Source organism: Neomonachus schauinslandi, chromosome 8, assembly GCF_002201575.2.
Source record: "Neomonachus schauinslandi chromosome 8, ASM220157v2, whole genome shotgun sequence".
Taxonomy (NCBI): Eukaryota; Metazoa; Chordata; class Mammalia; order Carnivora; family Phocidae; genus Neomonachus; species Neomonachus schauinslandi.
The window spans coordinates 8,045,996-8,063,464 of NC_058410.1; the positions used below are offsets into that span (position 1 = coordinate 8,045,996).

The 17,469-nt window shown below is 54.7% G+C and overlaps 1 protein-coding gene across 1 annotated transcript in view; it reads right to left on the reverse strand.

Annotated features, from left to right (window-relative positions):
- Window positions 1–5,818: 5,818 nt before the first annotated feature.
- Window positions 5,819–17,469, reverse strand: part of IGF2R (insulin like growth factor 2 receptor) — a 102,229-nt gene continuing 90,578 nt past the window's right edge. Inside the window, exons 42-48 of the mRNA XM_044917647.1 lie at window positions 15,789–15,903; window positions 14,483–14,629; window positions 13,771–13,958; window positions 11,830–12,016; window positions 9,290–9,442; window positions 8,330–8,399; window positions 5,819–7,624 (exon numbers count right to left, since the gene is read on the reverse strand). Coding sequence (XP_044773582.1) covers window positions 7,208–7,624; window positions 8,330–8,399; window positions 9,290–9,442; window positions 11,830–12,016; window positions 13,771–13,958; window positions 14,483–14,629; window positions 15,789–15,903 — 1,277 coding nt within the window. The 3' untranslated portion in view covers window positions 5,819–7,207. The remainder of the gene's footprint in view (window positions 7,625–8,329; window positions 8,400–9,289; window positions 9,443–11,829; window positions 12,017–13,770; window positions 13,959–14,482; window positions 14,630–15,788; window positions 15,904–17,469) is intronic.

Consider the following 17,469-nt stretch of genomic DNA (forward strand, 5'->3'; position numbering starts at 1 on the left):
GAATCCCAAAAGTGCGGGATCTGGAGAGCTTCCTGGCTGGTGAACACATCCACACTGGGAGGAGGACGCACCCCAGCCCCACGGCGACAGAAGCTCCATCCCAGACCTTGCCCTACGTACCTCTCCATCTGGCTCTTCATCCGCTCCTTCAGTAAACGGTATAAATGTTTCCCTGAGTCCTGTGAGCCGCTATAGCAAATCAATGGGAAGAGGTCACAGAACCCCAATTTGCATCCAAGTCAGACAGAATTATGGGTCACCTGGGGACCGACGATTTGCAGTTGGCATTTGAAGTGGGGGACAGTCTCGTGGGACTGAGCCCTCAACCTGGGGGGGTCTGATGCGATCTCCAAGTAGACAGTGTCAGAACTGAGTTAAATTAGAGGACCCCCAGGTGGTGTTCCAAAGAATTGCTAGGTGTGGGGGAAAATCCCACACGTCTGGTGACCAGAAGTGAAATGTTCTGGGTGAGTAGCAAGGGAGACACCAGGAGAGGGGAGAGCTGGGTTTTCCCTGCACAGGAGGAAAAATGAGTGGCTTTTTGTAACACAAACGTGCTGGCCCCAAACAGGCTGGCTCTCCTCACACCAACTCCTCTGCTTGGGAAGCAGCCAGGGAGCAAAGGGCCTGCTTTCCACACATCCTGGGGCCGAAGCAAGGCCCCTCCCCGTCCCCACCTCCCCAGCGGCCAGTCCAGCCGGCCAGGCCTGCCGTGCACTGCTCTTTTCTCTGCGGAGAAGGCAACCTGCCTGGCTCTGGGCAAGGGCCTGGCACACTTTCTCGTGCTCAGACCAGGCCACTCCCTGTCTCATCTCCCAGTCCCTGGTTCAGGTGCATGGAGGGGAGGCCGGGGACCTCTCGGGGATCAGAATTACAACTGGGAGAAGCAACACAGGACAGCAACCGACCACCGTGCCCCCCACCCCCGACCCCGTGGGCGCCCCTCCTCCCCGCTGCCCTCGGCCCCAGAGCTGTCCTGGGCTGCAGGCCTCCTCACCGGCCCTGGGTTTGCGGGTTCCCTCTATGTGCCACCAGGAGGGGACCACCATGTCCTCTCCTCACTGCCCTCAACCCCCAGCACCTTCTCCAAAACAGCAGCTTTCTTTTAAGGGCCTTAAGGGATAGTTAAACTGCACTGAGGAGTCTGGAAACTGCCAGAAATGAGGAGCCAGCATGGGAGCCACGGAGCTGGGCTGCGCCATCGACAGCGTTGCCTTCTTCAGTGACCCAGGCTGTCCTTACACCGCAGGCTCCTCCCCGATGTCAGGGCCCCCCTGAGAACTCTGCTTCCCCCACACCAAACCCGCTGATGCGGGAGACGGCCGGCAGGACGCTGCGCCCCAGGCCTCAGCCAGAGGGCTGGACGCAGGAGACTTCTGTCTCCACCTTCCCTCTCCAGGTGCTGGGACCATCCTGACCCAGCGGCCTGGGGGTGCCTGCCGTGCCCACAACAATCTTCTTGTCCCCATCTGTCCCACACACATATAAAACGGGAGCCACACAGCATATTCCTTCTTACCCTCCCCACCTCCAGAGCTCCCAGGGCCGGGGCCAGAGGTCCCCGGGAGCACGACCAGTCAGCACGGGAGACTGGGGTTAGAGCCGAGGCGATCACCCAGGCTCGCTTCTGTTCCCAACTGGATGCTGGCATCCAAGTCCCAGTAGCCAGAACCCACGTCCTCAAGATATCAGGGTCCACGCCTGGCCCGCGAGAACCCACTCGCTCTCAGTGACCCACCCACCCTGTCCCCACAAAGGAGTCCGCAAAACCACCTGTGCATTCCCTCATTCGTCCTCCGTCGGGCACCGGAGGCCATCACAGGTCACAGGGGGGCGGCCTGGATGCGGGCCCCGGGCACAGCCATGGCTCCTCCTGGGTCTGATGGCTGCCTGGCCCCTCTAGGAGCGCCACCGGCCCTCAGATCCCTGGATTACGTAACGAAGCCCCACGGGCTGGGAGGCTTACATCACAGGAATGTATTATGTCACAGTTCCGAAGGCCACAACTCCAAAACGAAGGTGTGGGCAGGGTTGGTTCCTTCCCAGGGCCGTGAGGGAAGGGTGTGTTCCAGGCCTGTCGCGCTGGCTTGTGGAACGCCGCCTTCTCTCTGCGCACATCTGTCTCTGTCCAAATTTTCCCTTTTTGTAAGGACACTGGTCCTAGTGGATTAGGGCCCACCGCCTGACCTCACTTTAACTTGGTGACTTCTGTAAAGACCCTCTCTCTGAATATAAGGTCATGCTGAGGTGCTAGGGGTTAGCACTTCATTTATGAACTTGGGGGGACACGATTCAACCCCTAACAATGTCGCCTTGCCAGCACTCATGCGTGGAGAGTAGAAGGGCATTCCAGTGCAGGGCCTCATCAAGGTCAGTGCCACGGTCAGCATCTTGGGGATTGGACCTGAAGTGGGGAGAGGTGTTGTGGGGGGTCACAAATGGCAGGGGTGGGGCCCTGGGGAGGAGGGGCTTCCTCAAGGAGAGGAAGCATGTACACATCTCTTGGGCCCTCCCCATCTATCAGACGGCACCCCCAGCCCGTTCCCTGTGACCCTCAGGAAACAACAGAACTGGGGCCCATGGTGACAGCTTTTCTCAGGGCACTGGCCACAGGCCACCAACCTCCCCAAGGGGACACTGGCAAACATTTAGAAAGCACTGCATACTGTACCCCTTCTTGGAGATTCACTGGCCACATCGTTTACTGTAATTTCAACCATCTGTCCTTTTGAAGACTCTAGAGATCTCGTGGCAAGAAAGCCTGTCTAGTCAGCATCCTCCAAACTGACTTGGGCACAGGCCCTTTACACTTTTTGTAGAACATCTACCAAAATCATACAGAACAAGGATTCCACGGGGCACACTTTGGAAAACATCACTCTATGATGACAAGATTTCCTAGTTTAAGTATGATTTCGTTACCCCCAAGGTCCCTCTCCCATGCTTCCTGAACAAGAGTCGTAAAGCCACGAGGTGGGGCAGAGCACAACAGGGATCCTCCAGGGGCGGGGCGGGTGAGGGGCGGGTGAGGGGCAGCCCACGGGGAGAGTGGCCTGTCAGGGTCTCAGACCCCAAGCAGGGTGAGGAGGACAACCTCTCACGTCAAGGCCACGAAAGTACAAAGAGGACAGAGGAATTTTCTGGGCTTAAATAAAAAGAGCAAATGAGGAAAACAAAAGTTCCTTATCTTGTTTGTTCAAAATTTGTTATGTTCTGATTGTCTCAAAATTAAAACAAAAAAGTCTGCAGTCAAGGGTCACAAGGTTTGCCGGGACATGGTCCTCGGCTTCTTTCATGGCTTTCTGGGGCACCGCACCCCACGGTGTGTCTGTCTCCAGCTATGCACCCCACGCGGCCAGCTCCCCAAGGCCGTTTCCTCCAGGACGGTGCTGAGAGCAGCCGTTAGGTCACCCCAACTTGGCTGTGAGCACAGACGGGGGCTCCACAGTTTTGCCCTCTCCAGGCGTAATGACCACCTGCACCATGTGTTCAATCTGGTTTTCCTCTAACGCTGTACCAAAATAGTATTAGAAGTAATTTTTTTACTGAATTTGGTTTGCAAACTGGTCAGCACACAACACAGACTAAGAGGTGAAGAAACAGGAGTTAACAGTTCACAAGCCTCCCTTTGCTCTTTTTTTTTTAAGATTTTATTTGACACCGAGAGAGCACACAAGCAGGGGGAGCAGGAGAAGCAGACTCCTTGATGAGCAGGGAGCTTGTCGCGGGGCTAGATTCCAGGACCCCGGGATGATGACCTGAGCCGAAGGCAGATGTTTAACGGACTGAGCCACCCCGGTGCCCCATTTCCCTCCATCTTTAAGAAAACTCTGTATTCCCGCCAGGACTCCCTTCCAGGCTGAGAGGCTCTCCAGTGTGTGCACGGCCAGGGAGCCGTTCTTCCACCGACCCCGCCCTTCCGCGGCTCGCCGTGGGGCCTCCGGGGCAAGCGCACACGGCTCACCGTGACTTTCAGGAGACGCTGCGAGTCCTGGGCCCGCTCCAGCCTTACCTCCTCCATCTGCCCTGAACACCGCCCCCACCCGAGCCTGGACGTGTGTTACAGGACTGCCCAGCCAGGTGGCCAGCCCCGCACCCCCAGCAGCCCCATTGGTGCTTTCTGCCGGGATCATTCGCTCGCCCCGTGCTCCCCGGCCACACAGCAAGGCTAGCTCGAGGGCGAGGCCAACCCCGAGCCAGTGAAGCCCAGCTGGAGAAGCAAGCCCTGTGAATGCACCTGAGTCGTGGGTGCTCTTCAGAAGCTGGTGAAGGGGATTTCTTTAAATCTAACCTCGTCCATACTGCCTGCCCCCAGCATGCTCACTATCCCCTAGTGACCTGATCCCCAATAAGAGACTTAAGTCCTCCATGCCCATCAGTTCACTCACGTGGACTGGATTATCCCACAAGATTGTTTTAAATGCCCAGGTGGCAGTCAGTCTTCCTGAAGGGCTCGTCTGGTTTTAAGTGTTCTAGTAAGAGCAGATTTCTACTTTACTATGGATTTCCCTGACACAGGTTTGCCTACATTGTGTTTATCCCCCCCTTACTCTACTTCTCTGCCACTCTTGGACAGTCTCCAACAAAAGGGCGTAAAAAAGTTGGTTCAAGGAAACAGAGTATCTGGGTTGTACTCTTACCAGTAAGATCCCTTCTCTGGAAACACCATAGTTCCTATTTGCAGGCAGGGCACATTTTCCTAAAACTACCTACAGCAACAACTGACAAGGATGGTGACTGTCTTTCAGAACCCAGACAGCGATGGTCTAGGTTCTCAAGAGTCCAAGCAAATGCCCTCAAGCACACAGGCCACCTGGCCCCCTCGGCTGTCCGGCCATGAGCTGCGCACTCAGCAGGCAGCCCGGAGTGCAGGCGAAGACCCCTGCCATCGAGCTCACCAACAGGGCCGGGGCGTGTGCGCAAGTGGCCCCCCAGACCTCCTGACCGAGGGGCTTCCTGTGTCTTCGGGGGAAGCGGGGGAGGGCACGATGCCCGAGGACCAGTGACACCTTGGTCGTAACATACACTTCTCTAAAACTTGAGTGTCTGTTTCAGAAGAGACATTGTAAATTTTTTTTTTTTAAGATTTTTTATTTATTTATTCATGAGAGAGAGAGAGAGAGAGAGGAGCAGAGGGAGAAGCAAGCTCCCAAGGAGCAGGGAGCCCGATGCGGGACTCGATCCCAGGACCCTGGGATCATGACCTGAGCCGAAGGCAGACGCTTAACGACTGAGCCACCCAGGTGCCCGACATTGTAAAATTCTTAAAAAGAAAAAAAAAGTCACTCCAACTGGATAATGAAAAAAACGAGACGGAGGGAAGGAAGGATGCTGACTCCAAGAGGTCTAAGTTGACACTGTCACTTTCTGCTTCATCCACTTTGGCATTAACATCTCAGAAACTCATTACGGGTCAGAGTGATGAGCATACAGAGGAACCACCCCCGTGCGAGATGGGGACAGCTCACCGGCACGCTCGTCGGCGCCACCAGAATCCGAACTCCTAGGTGGCCACTTGGACAACCCAGGGATACCCTGACGTCCATTTTCTCGAAAAGAGGGATGACAGCAGACCTCAAGGGAGCCGAACACAGGGCAAGGTGGCCCTGGTGCTCGAACCTGCCCGCAGGAATGAGTCCAGAGAGCACCCGCGGTGCTGCTCAGGAAGGGCTAGCGGGGACCCCCCACCCCCGCCATCCCCCCGCTGCCGAACCCCAAGCACAGACCTCTTCAGGAACTTCACAGAACACACAGGCAGCCTTTCACCATCTTTCGGCAACTTTTCACCATCGAGGGGGAAAAAGCAGTAACACCTGACTAATAATTTATCTTTTATTGAAATTGTTGAATACTTTATATTACAGTAAATTTGATTGAAAAAAAATGAGAAAAGAAATCAATTTTAAAAAATACACTCATGTTGAAATCAAATTAGCCAGCCAAACCGAGTACAAACCAAGGGCAGCTTGCTTTTCAGTACATGAATACCACTGAGTCTATATACAATTCTATAATTCGAGAAAAACACTTCAAGAAAGGTGCCAACAGCCAGGGAAGGACAGTGTCCTGCCCTCCCGTCCTGCAGCACTGAGCGGTGGAGCCAGCACCCCCAGCGCAGGAATCCCAAGTGCAACGCTAGGGCAAAGTGCTGGCCCGTCGGCTTTCATGCAATTTCTGTTAAGTCACGCACTGTGCAAATTAAGGCTTCTTATAGGTCGAATGGTTGATAAACACTTTTTTTTTTCTTAAAAAAATAAGCACAGTAAAGGTGGTATCATGAGAACCTGAAGAGGTGAGACCTATATCCCAAATCTGGGAAAAAGTTATTTTCTCTGACATCTCAACTCCATCCTCACACACACACAAAAATAATCAATCTTTGGGTGGGTTGTTTGAATTCACCAGCCGGCGAAAGAAATACTGATACATGTGCTCTGTGCACCTAGGATTGAGGATGTCATGCAAAAAGCTGCAGCCGTTACTGACTAAAGGCAGAGAACAGGCGAACCGTCCCAAGCCTAGGCACTCGGGGACCCCTGCACGTGCGTGTTCCCTTCAGAAACAGGAAGCAAAAAGGAAGGACAGAATGGAGCATTCTAACTTAAAGGATACATTATTGACCAGTTCAAAATCTCATATGGAACCTTCCTAGCACACCAACAGCTCCTCCTCCGGACAGGGGATGAACCACTATGTTACCCTGCCGTCAGGAAAAAGACTGTGGGGTTGTTTGTGGCGTTTTTTGTGTTTTTTGTGTTTTTTGTTTTTGTTTTTGTTTTTTTCCTTTTTCGCAAACCTGAGTAATTGTCAAAGTCAATAAATAGGAGGAGAGAATTAAATGCTAAAATATAATGGTCAAAACCCTACAGGGCCTAAAGCAGCAAGGGTTTTTCTCAAATACACAGCCCTCGGTTCCAAGATGCGTCTGGCCCAGGCGCACAGTATGAGGCGCACGGCTGCCACGCTTTTAAGTGAGGGCTGGGGACAAAACCCAGGGCCCCGGCTCCTCCCCTGCGACGGGAACAGAGCCTCGTTCCAAGGACCGTAAACCTGACCTCCTCACCCTCTCCCCCAACACAAAAACTCTTCCCTTTTGAAACAGTTTTTGTTAAAGGCAAAAATGATAGAAGCATCCTCGAGCTGAAGTCTTATTTGGTTGGAGGTGCCTGGTGACACCGGACCTGCGTCTCCTGGAGGCACCAGGAGACTAGATGTGTAAGAGGTCCTCGTCACTGTCGTCGTGGAAGGCCGCCAGGCCGCCGGAGCTCACGGTCTTCGGCGGCGCAGGCCTGGACTTCCCTCTGCGGGCCAGGTCCCCTCGCGGCAGCACCCCGGCACCGTCTGCGCTCTCCCGAAGCCCCCTCCTCTGTGGGGTGCGCCCATGCGGCATGCTCGCGGCCCCAGTCCCTCTGCCCAAGTGCACCTTCACCTCCGGGATGGTCAGGACCTCATCCTCACTGTCCTGCTCGTCCCCGTGCAGGGAGGTGAGGGCTTCGGCCTTCACAGACTTCGTGGTAACATGGCCGTTTTCCTGTCCTTCCTTCCCGGGCCTTGGGGTCGGCACCTGGATCTCTTCCATCAACCACTCCGTTTCGTTCTCATCTGCCTCCTCCTCCTTGTTCACCTGCCAGGGACAAAGCAGGACCCTGGAGCCCATCTGAGGCCCCACTCGGTTCTGCTCCCGTGGCTCTCCCTTCCACGACCTACCCCGGAGTTGGGGACCCCCCTCCCCTGCCCACTGCAGTCACCACGTTCCCAGGCTCCCCACCAGGAGAGGAAGGGAGGGCTGGCAACTGTCAGCTCCTGAGGAGACCCCCCAAGGCAGACAGTGTCCCCGAGGGCAGGAAAGAGGCCTCTACTCAAGCCAGGTGCCCTGGGGGGACGGGGGGTGATGGGACAGGCAGTAAGAGAAGCCACAGGAAGGACATGAAGGTCTGAGATAAGCCTTTCAGAAAGCAGTTTGGCAGGAGTACCGCAAGTCATGAGAATGTGTAGCTCTTCAACCAAATGAGGCCTGTTTTAGGGAAATTTATCTGAAAGCAACCATCCAAATGCCAGATGCACAAAAATTTTCATTATTTTTTATTTTTTTTAAATAACTAAAAAAGTAGAAGCAACGAGTATTAAATGTTCTCAGAAAATCAGCTGTAACCACAACGAGAAAAACTCGGAAGAAAAAAGAACAAAAAGTGTGTTTGGGTTAAAAGCGACGGATGATGTTTTCCCTTTCGTACGTCAAATTGCCTACGACGGCATTTTTCTCATCACTGACTGATGTCACCACCGTACGGACAGCTGGATATTGGGGGCAGGGGGGACGGGAAATTACCTTCGAGTATTTGTAGGACACGTTTGCACTTCTCCTGCAGCAGCTGGTCAGCCTGCTCAGCACGATCTCCCTGGAAGGCAAGCACAGTCACTGCAGGGGGGAACCAGCAGGACAGGGGGCCCAGCTGGCCAGCCCCTCCCCAGCCCCACAGCTCGAGCGCCCACCGACAGAGACGCCTGCAGCCCCCACGACACAGCCCTGCACGGCCCGGGCACGGGAAGCCCATGGCGGAGGGGCGATAAACCAGTTCAGTGAAAAGAACACTCTGGAATTAGACAGAAGTGGATTTGAAACCTGCCCCCCCGAGTGGTCTAGCAAAGGCAAGAGCAAGTTACCTAACAGTTGTGCTTCCGCTGTCCCATGTGACCATAAGGCCACACGTCCCCGCCACCCCAGGCTGCACTGGGATTGTGTGTGCCGAACGACTAACCCAAGACCAGCTCGTACCCAGCCCTTCTGCCCTGATTCTTCGTTCCCGTGCCAGCCTCTCTGGGGTGGGATGGCCGCACTCAGGACTCTGGACGCCGGCTCCGGCCACACCACAGGGCTCCTGGGCTTGGGGCTTCACTCATGCATGACATGGCAATCTCCTGGAGGGACAGCCACGTGTGGGGACGAGCCCAGAGGATGGCATCCTACAGCAGGCATCTCGTAAATGCTCACTTTTGCAAGGGGAGGATAGTGTAGAGGGCTCAGCTGATCGTCTGCTCATAAAACGTGTTCATTTTCTGTCCATCTCTGGACACAACCAAAGACCAACGTCCTAGGAACGGACTCACATGCCTGGGACGGGCCCCATGGCGCCGGTCTGACACGACACCTTGTCACAGGAACACAGCTATTTACGGAACACAACCCCAGAGACCGCGTCCATACCGTTCTCTCTCTCTCTCTCACACACACACACACACACACGCACAGGCACAGATCCTGGTGGCCCAGCGGCCTCCCTCCCCTTACCTCCGTTCCTTCTTGTAGAGCAGCAGGGTCAGCAGACAGCCGGTGAGCGCCACCAGCAGCAGGCTGAGGACCGCCCCAACGGCCTGGCTTCGCTCCGACAGCCCCCTGTGCTCCGGCGTGTCCTCGCCCACGCTGTCACCGTCGAGGCCCACCCTGAAAGGAAGCCACCTCACTCAGGCACATGCCACCACAGCAGCGACGCTCGCCGGCCCCAGGCCAGGACGTGCAGACCGGCGGGGGACCAAGTCCTCGGACAGTGAGGTCAGGCAAGAGTACAGCGCACAGGCGAAAGGCGGCGACGCGGGACCGCAGCCTCAGCCCCAGCTCATCCCACCGGGCGGCCGTCAGCTACGAGGTGGCCGAGAGGGACGAGCTGGCCCACTGGTCTGCCAGGACCACAGCTCTCCTCTCTGGGGCCAAACAGTGACCGCCGCCCGGGGAAGGCTTCTCCCTCATTGCATCTTGTCTTGGGACGCGGCATCAGTGAGCCGGGGGGGGCGGGGTTTGAGGGACACCCTCCCCAGGTCACCACGGGGCGCGACACGGACAGTCTGTCCAGGCTGCTTGTCCCGGGAGGCAGGGCTGGTGACCAACACGGCCGCTCTTCAACCAGCTAAGATTTCACCACTCCCACCCACACGTGGTGAACAGCAGTATATTTCCAGGACCTTAACCATTCAACGGAAACAGTAAACTTAACTAATATAAGACCAGAAGCACCAGGACGGACTTCCCTTTCTGCTCAGAGAACCAGACCTTTGTGGAATGACTCGACACTTCCGAACCCTCGGGCCCTCACGCCTGTGCCGACAGAACCCACTACCGCCAATTCTTCCCCACCCCGAGAAAGCAGAGAGCAAAGTGACAGGGGCCATCCGGGCTGCTCGGGAGGAGAGAGGGCACTGCGACAGGCCACACACACGCAATGAACTGGATGCTAAAGATGCTACAAATTCAGAAAACCACTCGGTTCGAGTTGGGTCAGAGGGCAGCTGACGGCCCGACCACATAAGGATAACCACACTGATCAAAATTCAGCCGGTCTCAGGCCATGGTCCCAGGGTCCTGGGATCGAGCCCCGCATTAGGCTCCCCGCTCGATGGGAAGCCCTTCTCCTTCTCCAGCTCCCCCTTCTTGTGTTCCCTCTCTCGGTCAAATAAATAAATAAAATCTTAAAAAAAAAAAAAAAAATTCAGCCGGAATCAAGCGATCTGGTTCGGAACCATGAGGAGGAGGAGCTCAGCGTTCCCAGTCACTGTGTGCTCGGGCGGGGACAGCCCCACGAGGCGCACATCGGCCAGCCCCGCACGCCCTGCCCTGAAAGCCGGGACCAGCGGGGGCATTGGCTGCACGACATCACTCACTTCTAAGTGTGCTCTCGTTTCTACTTCTGGGCTCCCCGATGAGCCAGGAATTATTCTTAAGTGTGGTTTAGTATCCAAATGGGTTTCTATTTTTCAGTTAATTTCTTGTTACTGGTCCTTAACTTAATTGCACCGTGTGTGTTGTTTATACAGCACCCACATTTAGAAATTTGCTAAGACTTGCCTTACATCCATGTCCCCGGAAAATACAGGACAAAGTGTACTCTTTTTAAAAGTGAATACTGACTTAAGATCTGACAGATGGCATCTGGAACTCCCCCACTGTCCCTAGCACGGTTTCTACGGACTGCAGAGACACCCTTCTCCGGGACACAAAGCCAACAACTGCATGGGAAGAACTTTTCCTCCTGATCTCAGTCTCAGCACAGAGAACGAGACGCTCCTATAAGAACCTGACGTGGATGAAACAGGAAGAAAGCAAATACAAGAGGAGAGCAACATGTAACACTGTGTTCTAGATGAGGGCCTCCAAACACGGCCATGACCTAGGCAGAGGGACGAAGGCTATGGGGTCCGAGAAGAGGTAGGTTCCCTGTGGCCACACGGAGGCCCAGATGGCCCTTCCCTCACCAGAAAGCCCTCAGCACAGAAACGCATACTTCCCATGAAAACCTGGCCTGTAGCTGATTTTCAAAATCTGTAGAACAAGTTTTCATTCCTTCAAACACACACAATACATCGTTCAAGTTAAAGTAACATTTACCACATAATAATCTGCACCAAAACACACGGAAAACCGTGCTGGAACACAAAGATGAGACAGAGCCTGCCACTTCTGGTGAGCCAGTGAGGGGAAATGCCGGCTGGGGAAGGCCGGGAAAGAAAGTGGGGGCGCTCGGGCCTCGAGCGTGCATGCAGGCGGACGGCCAATGCACTGGGAGTGGCGGACGGTGGTGATGGGGGCGTGGGGGACCAGGAAGGGCAAGACTTGGACAGCCACTGAAGCCGGATGCCGGCTACATGGGGTTTGCCTCTCTGGCTCTCAGACACACTGGAATGTTCCCACAAGACAACACTGGGGGCAGAGAACACATACAAACACATGCTTGAGCTAAGTCCTGAGGGAGCAGGTTGGGGGTACAGCTGGGAAGTGTGCATCCTGAGCAGAAAGCGGCCGACAGGAAGCTCCGGCCCAGGCCGGGCCAGCGCACTCACCCCAAAGGACACACGGCAGAGGTGTACCAGGAGAACAGGTACTGGCAGTCAGCAGTCTCGTGGCTGAACTCGGGGATCCCGTCCTTCACCAAAGGGTCGCAGTGGAAGAAGATGGTGGAAGACACAGACTTCGTCTTATCTTTTCCACACTTAGAGGATGAGGCAAACACCACATCTAGATCACCATCTGTCAGAAAGGAAGACACAATACAGGCAACGTTACCATCAACTTTTCAATAAAGGGCCGAGTTCATCTTTCCACAGTCTGTAAAAAGTTTGCACACACTTAAAATTATGATAAAGGGCCTTCTTCAAAGGTCCCACATGCACGCTTTTCCACAGGCCGCCCGACACACGTTACGGAGCCCCTGCCTCACGTCAGGGAGCAGGGAAGTCTTGAGCCTTGCCCCAGAAGAGGTCTGGCTCCGTCCTCAGCTAACAGTAGGATTCAGAACAGGGACTGGCCACGCGTTATCAGCGCCTCCGTAGACGGAAATGGACCCAGTGGGCAACCAGCCAGTCAACCAACTAAACAAGCCTCCACACGGAGCCCGGGACGCTGGGGGCTCGGTGCGCTTCCCTGGCTGGCGAGACTCTGTACATATCGTCACACACTGGTGCTGGGAATGGAACCCATCCTCATGCCGCAGGAAGAGCATGATGGAAGCATCCTGCTCCCTTCTGGACGCCATCCTATGTGCTTTTTTCCCTTGGCCAATTTCCATCCTTAACCGTGACTGTAACAGCGCAAATGAGTCCTGAGTCCTAACAAATGATCAAACCTCAGGGTGGTGACAGAACCTCCCTGAAACCTGCAGCTGGTGTCAGAAGTGACGGAGCTGTGTGCAGACGTTGCCCTCTCCAAACTCCACAGGCGGCTGGAAGTTCACAGCCACTGCTACGGGGCTAGGGCGTTCAGTGCATGAAGCAGCCACGTTCACGAACCAAAGGGAGCCCGAGCCCCAAGCCCCACGGCTGGACTCAGGAAGGTCCCACGAGTTCTCACTCACAACTGGCTGAGGCGTGACCCAAATGGACCACCCACCAGGCTGGCATGTGGGCGCACATCCCCGAGCTGATGGGGGAGCCGAATCGCAGCCAGACGGGGCTCCGTGGCTTCCTACTCTTGCCCTCTGGAATGAGTGGAGACTTGAGAAGAGATTTAAACTGATATTTTCACGAAATGCAAAAAGTGGTCTTAATACTAAACCGACTTTCTAGCGTTGGTGAATACTGAAAGTGAAAAGGTCTGAAAGGAGTTTAAAGAACGACGAATAAATAAATGCACGTGCAGATGTGACCCGAGTGAATCCAACTCAGAATTACTGGAAAAGAACAGAGAACCACAGGAGTTGACTCCATAATGTGGAATCCTGACAGCAAATCAGGCTGACCTGGCGCTCAGCGTCTGCGCGTGAACGCACGGACGTCTGGGCTCCTACCACTCGGGGAGCAGCTGCTTCTCTTCTCGGGGAATCTCTAGGAGCCCTTTTTACAACAGAGCCGGCTGGGTTTTTAAACACATTTAACTTTTTAAAGGGTGTCTAGCCTTTCTTTTCAACCTTTTGATAAATGTAAAATGTCTTACTCTACTGTAAAAATATCTGAAAGTTGCCAAGTAAAGAACCAACATGACAAAACAAAATCGAAGGCAATTCTTGGACACGCACACTTTATCTTCTGCTTCACCCCCACTTCACAACCTCGGGTTGAAACCAAGTTTTGGTTTTCGGGTGTTCATCTGGAACTGAGGTGACTTTCTCCTACAGTGAAATGCTCGTCTCACACACACTGTTCAATCATTTTGACGACTGCGTATCAAGACACAGACCGGGCTTCTGCTTTCAAATCGGGGATTTCAACGGAAGGGTTTCTTCATGAAAATTCTAACGTCCCTCCTTTGAAGAAGCTGAACACGGAACACTGATGGAAAGCAATTACCTTGAACGTAGTATTTGGTTTTGTCAGAAGTTCCAACTTTCCTACTGAAGTGTTGGTCGTTTGGTTTAACCTGGCATATGTTGGCCCCCGAGCATGCTGGATTTCTGGAGCTTGTGATGGAGGAAAGCTGGATTTCATACAGGTACTTGTCCCCATTTGTTCTCATGTCCCCAGAGGCACTGAACAGCCTGAAGAGACAGAAAAGATGGCAGTGACTCTAGTCCTTCCAGAAACCCATTTACAAGGGACTCAAACACCCGGGAACTGCAGGGCTGCAAGCCACGGCCCTTCTCCGGCTCTGCCGGCCTGGGAGCCTGTGAGGCTTCCACCCCATCGTCTTCCTGCGTCCCCAGCCTGCACTCTGAGTGGCGTCCCGCTCTGGGCCCACCCCAGCCTGCCCCGGGTGCGGCCAGCAGCTCTGGCCGGTCCCTGAGGTCCGGTAGCCGACCCCCGAGATTATCAGGAAGGGGAGGAGGAGGGGAGACTTTATTTTTACACTCAAGAGAATTCACCATCTTTGGTGTTAAAACTTCATGGTTGAGTAATGCTTTCCCTCGGTTTAAGCAAAATATGACAACCACCTAGAAACAGTAACTAAAACACACTGCCTATTTATCATCTTGCAGCCCCCCCGCCCCATTAGGGAAAGGTCTAAATTGCTGGCTTCATTTTGAATACATTTCAGTGCTCGAAAAGAAAATGTTCCACTTACTTAAAATAAATATCTCCGAGGCTGAAGCTCTTGCCGTTTATAGGGTTGGTGATGGTGCCGTTCACCATCTGCACCTCCTGCGGCTTCACAGCACAAGCAGCCCGGGAGTCCCAGCTGAAGTAGTACGTGCAGCTGTCGATGTCGAACCTGGAGGGAGCGAGCGAGGACCGTGGTCACGGCCAGCCGGGCTCGGGGCGGCGCGGGGCCGCGGCCGCACGGAGCCTCTTGCGCCTGGAAGCCTGGCTTTCAGGGCTCCAAGCGGGCCGAGCCCTGGGTCCCCACGGAAGCCCCCCCACCGCCGAGCCCTCACCACCCCCACAGTGGGCACTGGCAGCTCTGGCTGGAATGGCTATTACTGACTTTTCTCAACAGTGTAATAGGGAAGGTGATGGTCTAGCACATCAGCAATGTGAAAAAGCAAGCAAACTGTTCAACAGTTTTGCTTTGTTTTGTTTTTAATTAAGAAACTGTGCAACATCTAGGGGCACCTGGGTGGCTCAGTCAGTTGAGCATCTGCCTTCGGCTCAGGTCATGATCCCGGTGTCCTGGGATGGAGCTCTGTGTCAGACTCTGCTCAGTGGGGAGTCTGCTTCTCCCAGCCCCCGCCCCTCTCTCTCTCTCTCAAATAAATAAAATCTTCAAAAAAAAAAAAAAAAAGAAAAGAAAAACAGTGCAACATCTAAAAGCTGGAAAAATTTGCTCCCAAATTTTTGAACTTTATTTTATAAGCTTTTCTGACTCCTACATTGATTTAAATCCTCAGACAATTCCCAGGTCTCCCCAGAAATTCCAGCCCAGCTTCTGGAAGAATCACTGCTTGGGAAACAGCACTCGTATGCTCCCTCTATTGGCCAAACTCCTCCTAGCACTAGATGCAGAGTTGCCTAGAAAATTCTAGGGTGACCCAAGAGCACCCCAGGTGTCAGCCCCACCTGCTTGGGGGGGGGGGTCTCAGGCTGCTTGAACAGCTGGCCTTGGGCGGCACCAACCGCTGCCCCTTTGGTTCTACAATGATGTCGAAGGCAGAGGCCGGTGAAACATCACTTTACATTGTCACTTTAGCCAAGTGACCGTGTATCCGGCCCCTTTTCCAGGAAATCCCTCCCTGTGTGGAGCAGCCCCGCACACTCTAGAACAATTAACAGGCCCGGCGCCCTCACCAGGCCCCAAGTTTCAGTGGCTGCACAAACACACTCTCCCTGCACACCTGTCCGCACACCTGAAAGTGAAAACCGGGGGGAGAGATGCTGGTGAGCCCCCAGTCCCTGCTCTCCACAGCTCCCTGTGTAGGCCCCAACCCTCTCACCTCATGAATGAAGGTCTGCCCACGGTCTTCGCACAGGTCAACTCTATGACGGCAGATGCCGTCTTATTCTCCCCACACTGATAACCTTTTGAGTAAGTTACGATGACTTTGTCATCTGAAACACACGAAGGATGGATTTGTGGTTATAAAAAGCTTCGGCGTCAGAACGTTAAAAGTCAAGACAGAACAAATGTTCGGCTCTCTCAAGACTCCTAAGTCTTCAGTCTTGGGTTCTCAGCATGCCAAGCTTGGTGACCGCCTCTGGGTCCGTACCACACCTTGCACGGCTGGGGAAGACCTGGGTTCCAATCCCAGCCCCTCCTGCTCACCAGCTGCCTGACTCGGGGCTGCTGAGCATCTGAGCCTGTCCCCTCACCTGCGCAAGAGGAATACCGCCCAGAGCGTCTGCCATGAGCCCGGCACGATGGGCACACAGAGAACCTCGCCTAACGGCAGTTGTCACAACTGCTCCAGTTTTTAGGATTCCAGGGTCATTTTAGGTGCTTTCCCAACACATCCCCCCCCCCCCCCCCCCCCCACCGCTCGGAACATCCCAGGAGTAACAGGGCAGGAGCTAGACCTCCAAACTACAAAGAGAAAAACCAAAAGCAGAACAACTCTGATTTCTCAGGTCTCCCGGCTCTGCATCCAACTTTTCCACTTCCAAAAATATCACAGAGAAGAGACAGCTAAGACCCTGACCTGCAGGGTCTAAGAGGTGAGCACTTGCTCACAGTGGCCACTTGGGAGCCAGCGTGGCGGCCAGCTCAATGCTGCTGCCGCTTCCAGCTACTGTGTGTGGCCGCCCGGAGCCGTCCTGGGGGAGCCCAAGCCCACGCTGGCTCAGCGGCACAGGGCGGGGGCCTCGGGAGCAGCACCCACCCTGCAGCCCCTGACTCTCACACCCCCGAGACCCGGGGGGACGGGGGGACACAGGCTTTGGTACCAGCTTCCCACCTGTTCTTCCCGGGACACAGGCCAAGGCGTAGGGGACCGCTCTGCCAAAGGCCCAGGCCCTCAGCCCTGCCCAAATTCAAAGCTGTACCGGATGAATTACAGTCAGGCTCCTGTGCAAAATTCTGGAAGACAGAATTCTACTGCTTTAAAGAGAAATTCTTAAACTGCCGGGGCATGGGAAACAAACCAACGCAGGTCTTACTGTAGACACCCTCCACTCCCGGGCAATACACTCGACCTTCCCCAGCTTGTTGCCCAACCTGGGACATGGACTCTAACCCCAAGCCCACCCCCACAGAGCTGTGAGGATTGCACAGGCAGAAAGCACAGCTGTAGATAAACGTGACTTCCTGGAACAGACAGTCCATCTCTCCACCCCACATGGCTGCAGCCCTTCCTGAGCATGTGGGTCACGGTGTCTGTCCTTGGACAGTCGTCCTGTTGGGGCCGAGGAGTAAGGCCCCGGGTGTGTTGGGGACCCTGCTAGCCGAACCTTCCGTGAGGCCTTCACCCTGCAAACCTCTTTCAGCTGGCTGTGGGCAGCCGGGGGAAGGGCTGATCCAGTATCTGTACACAACCACGAGACTGCAGAGCAGAGAGCCACCCTCACCCCTCGTCGTGAGCCGTGTGGGAACGGCGGTGGATGGCGGGCTGGGAGGCCGCTCCAGGCGACCCTACCATCTGGTGCGCCTCTCATCCACAGTGACAGTGGTCCCTCGGAATT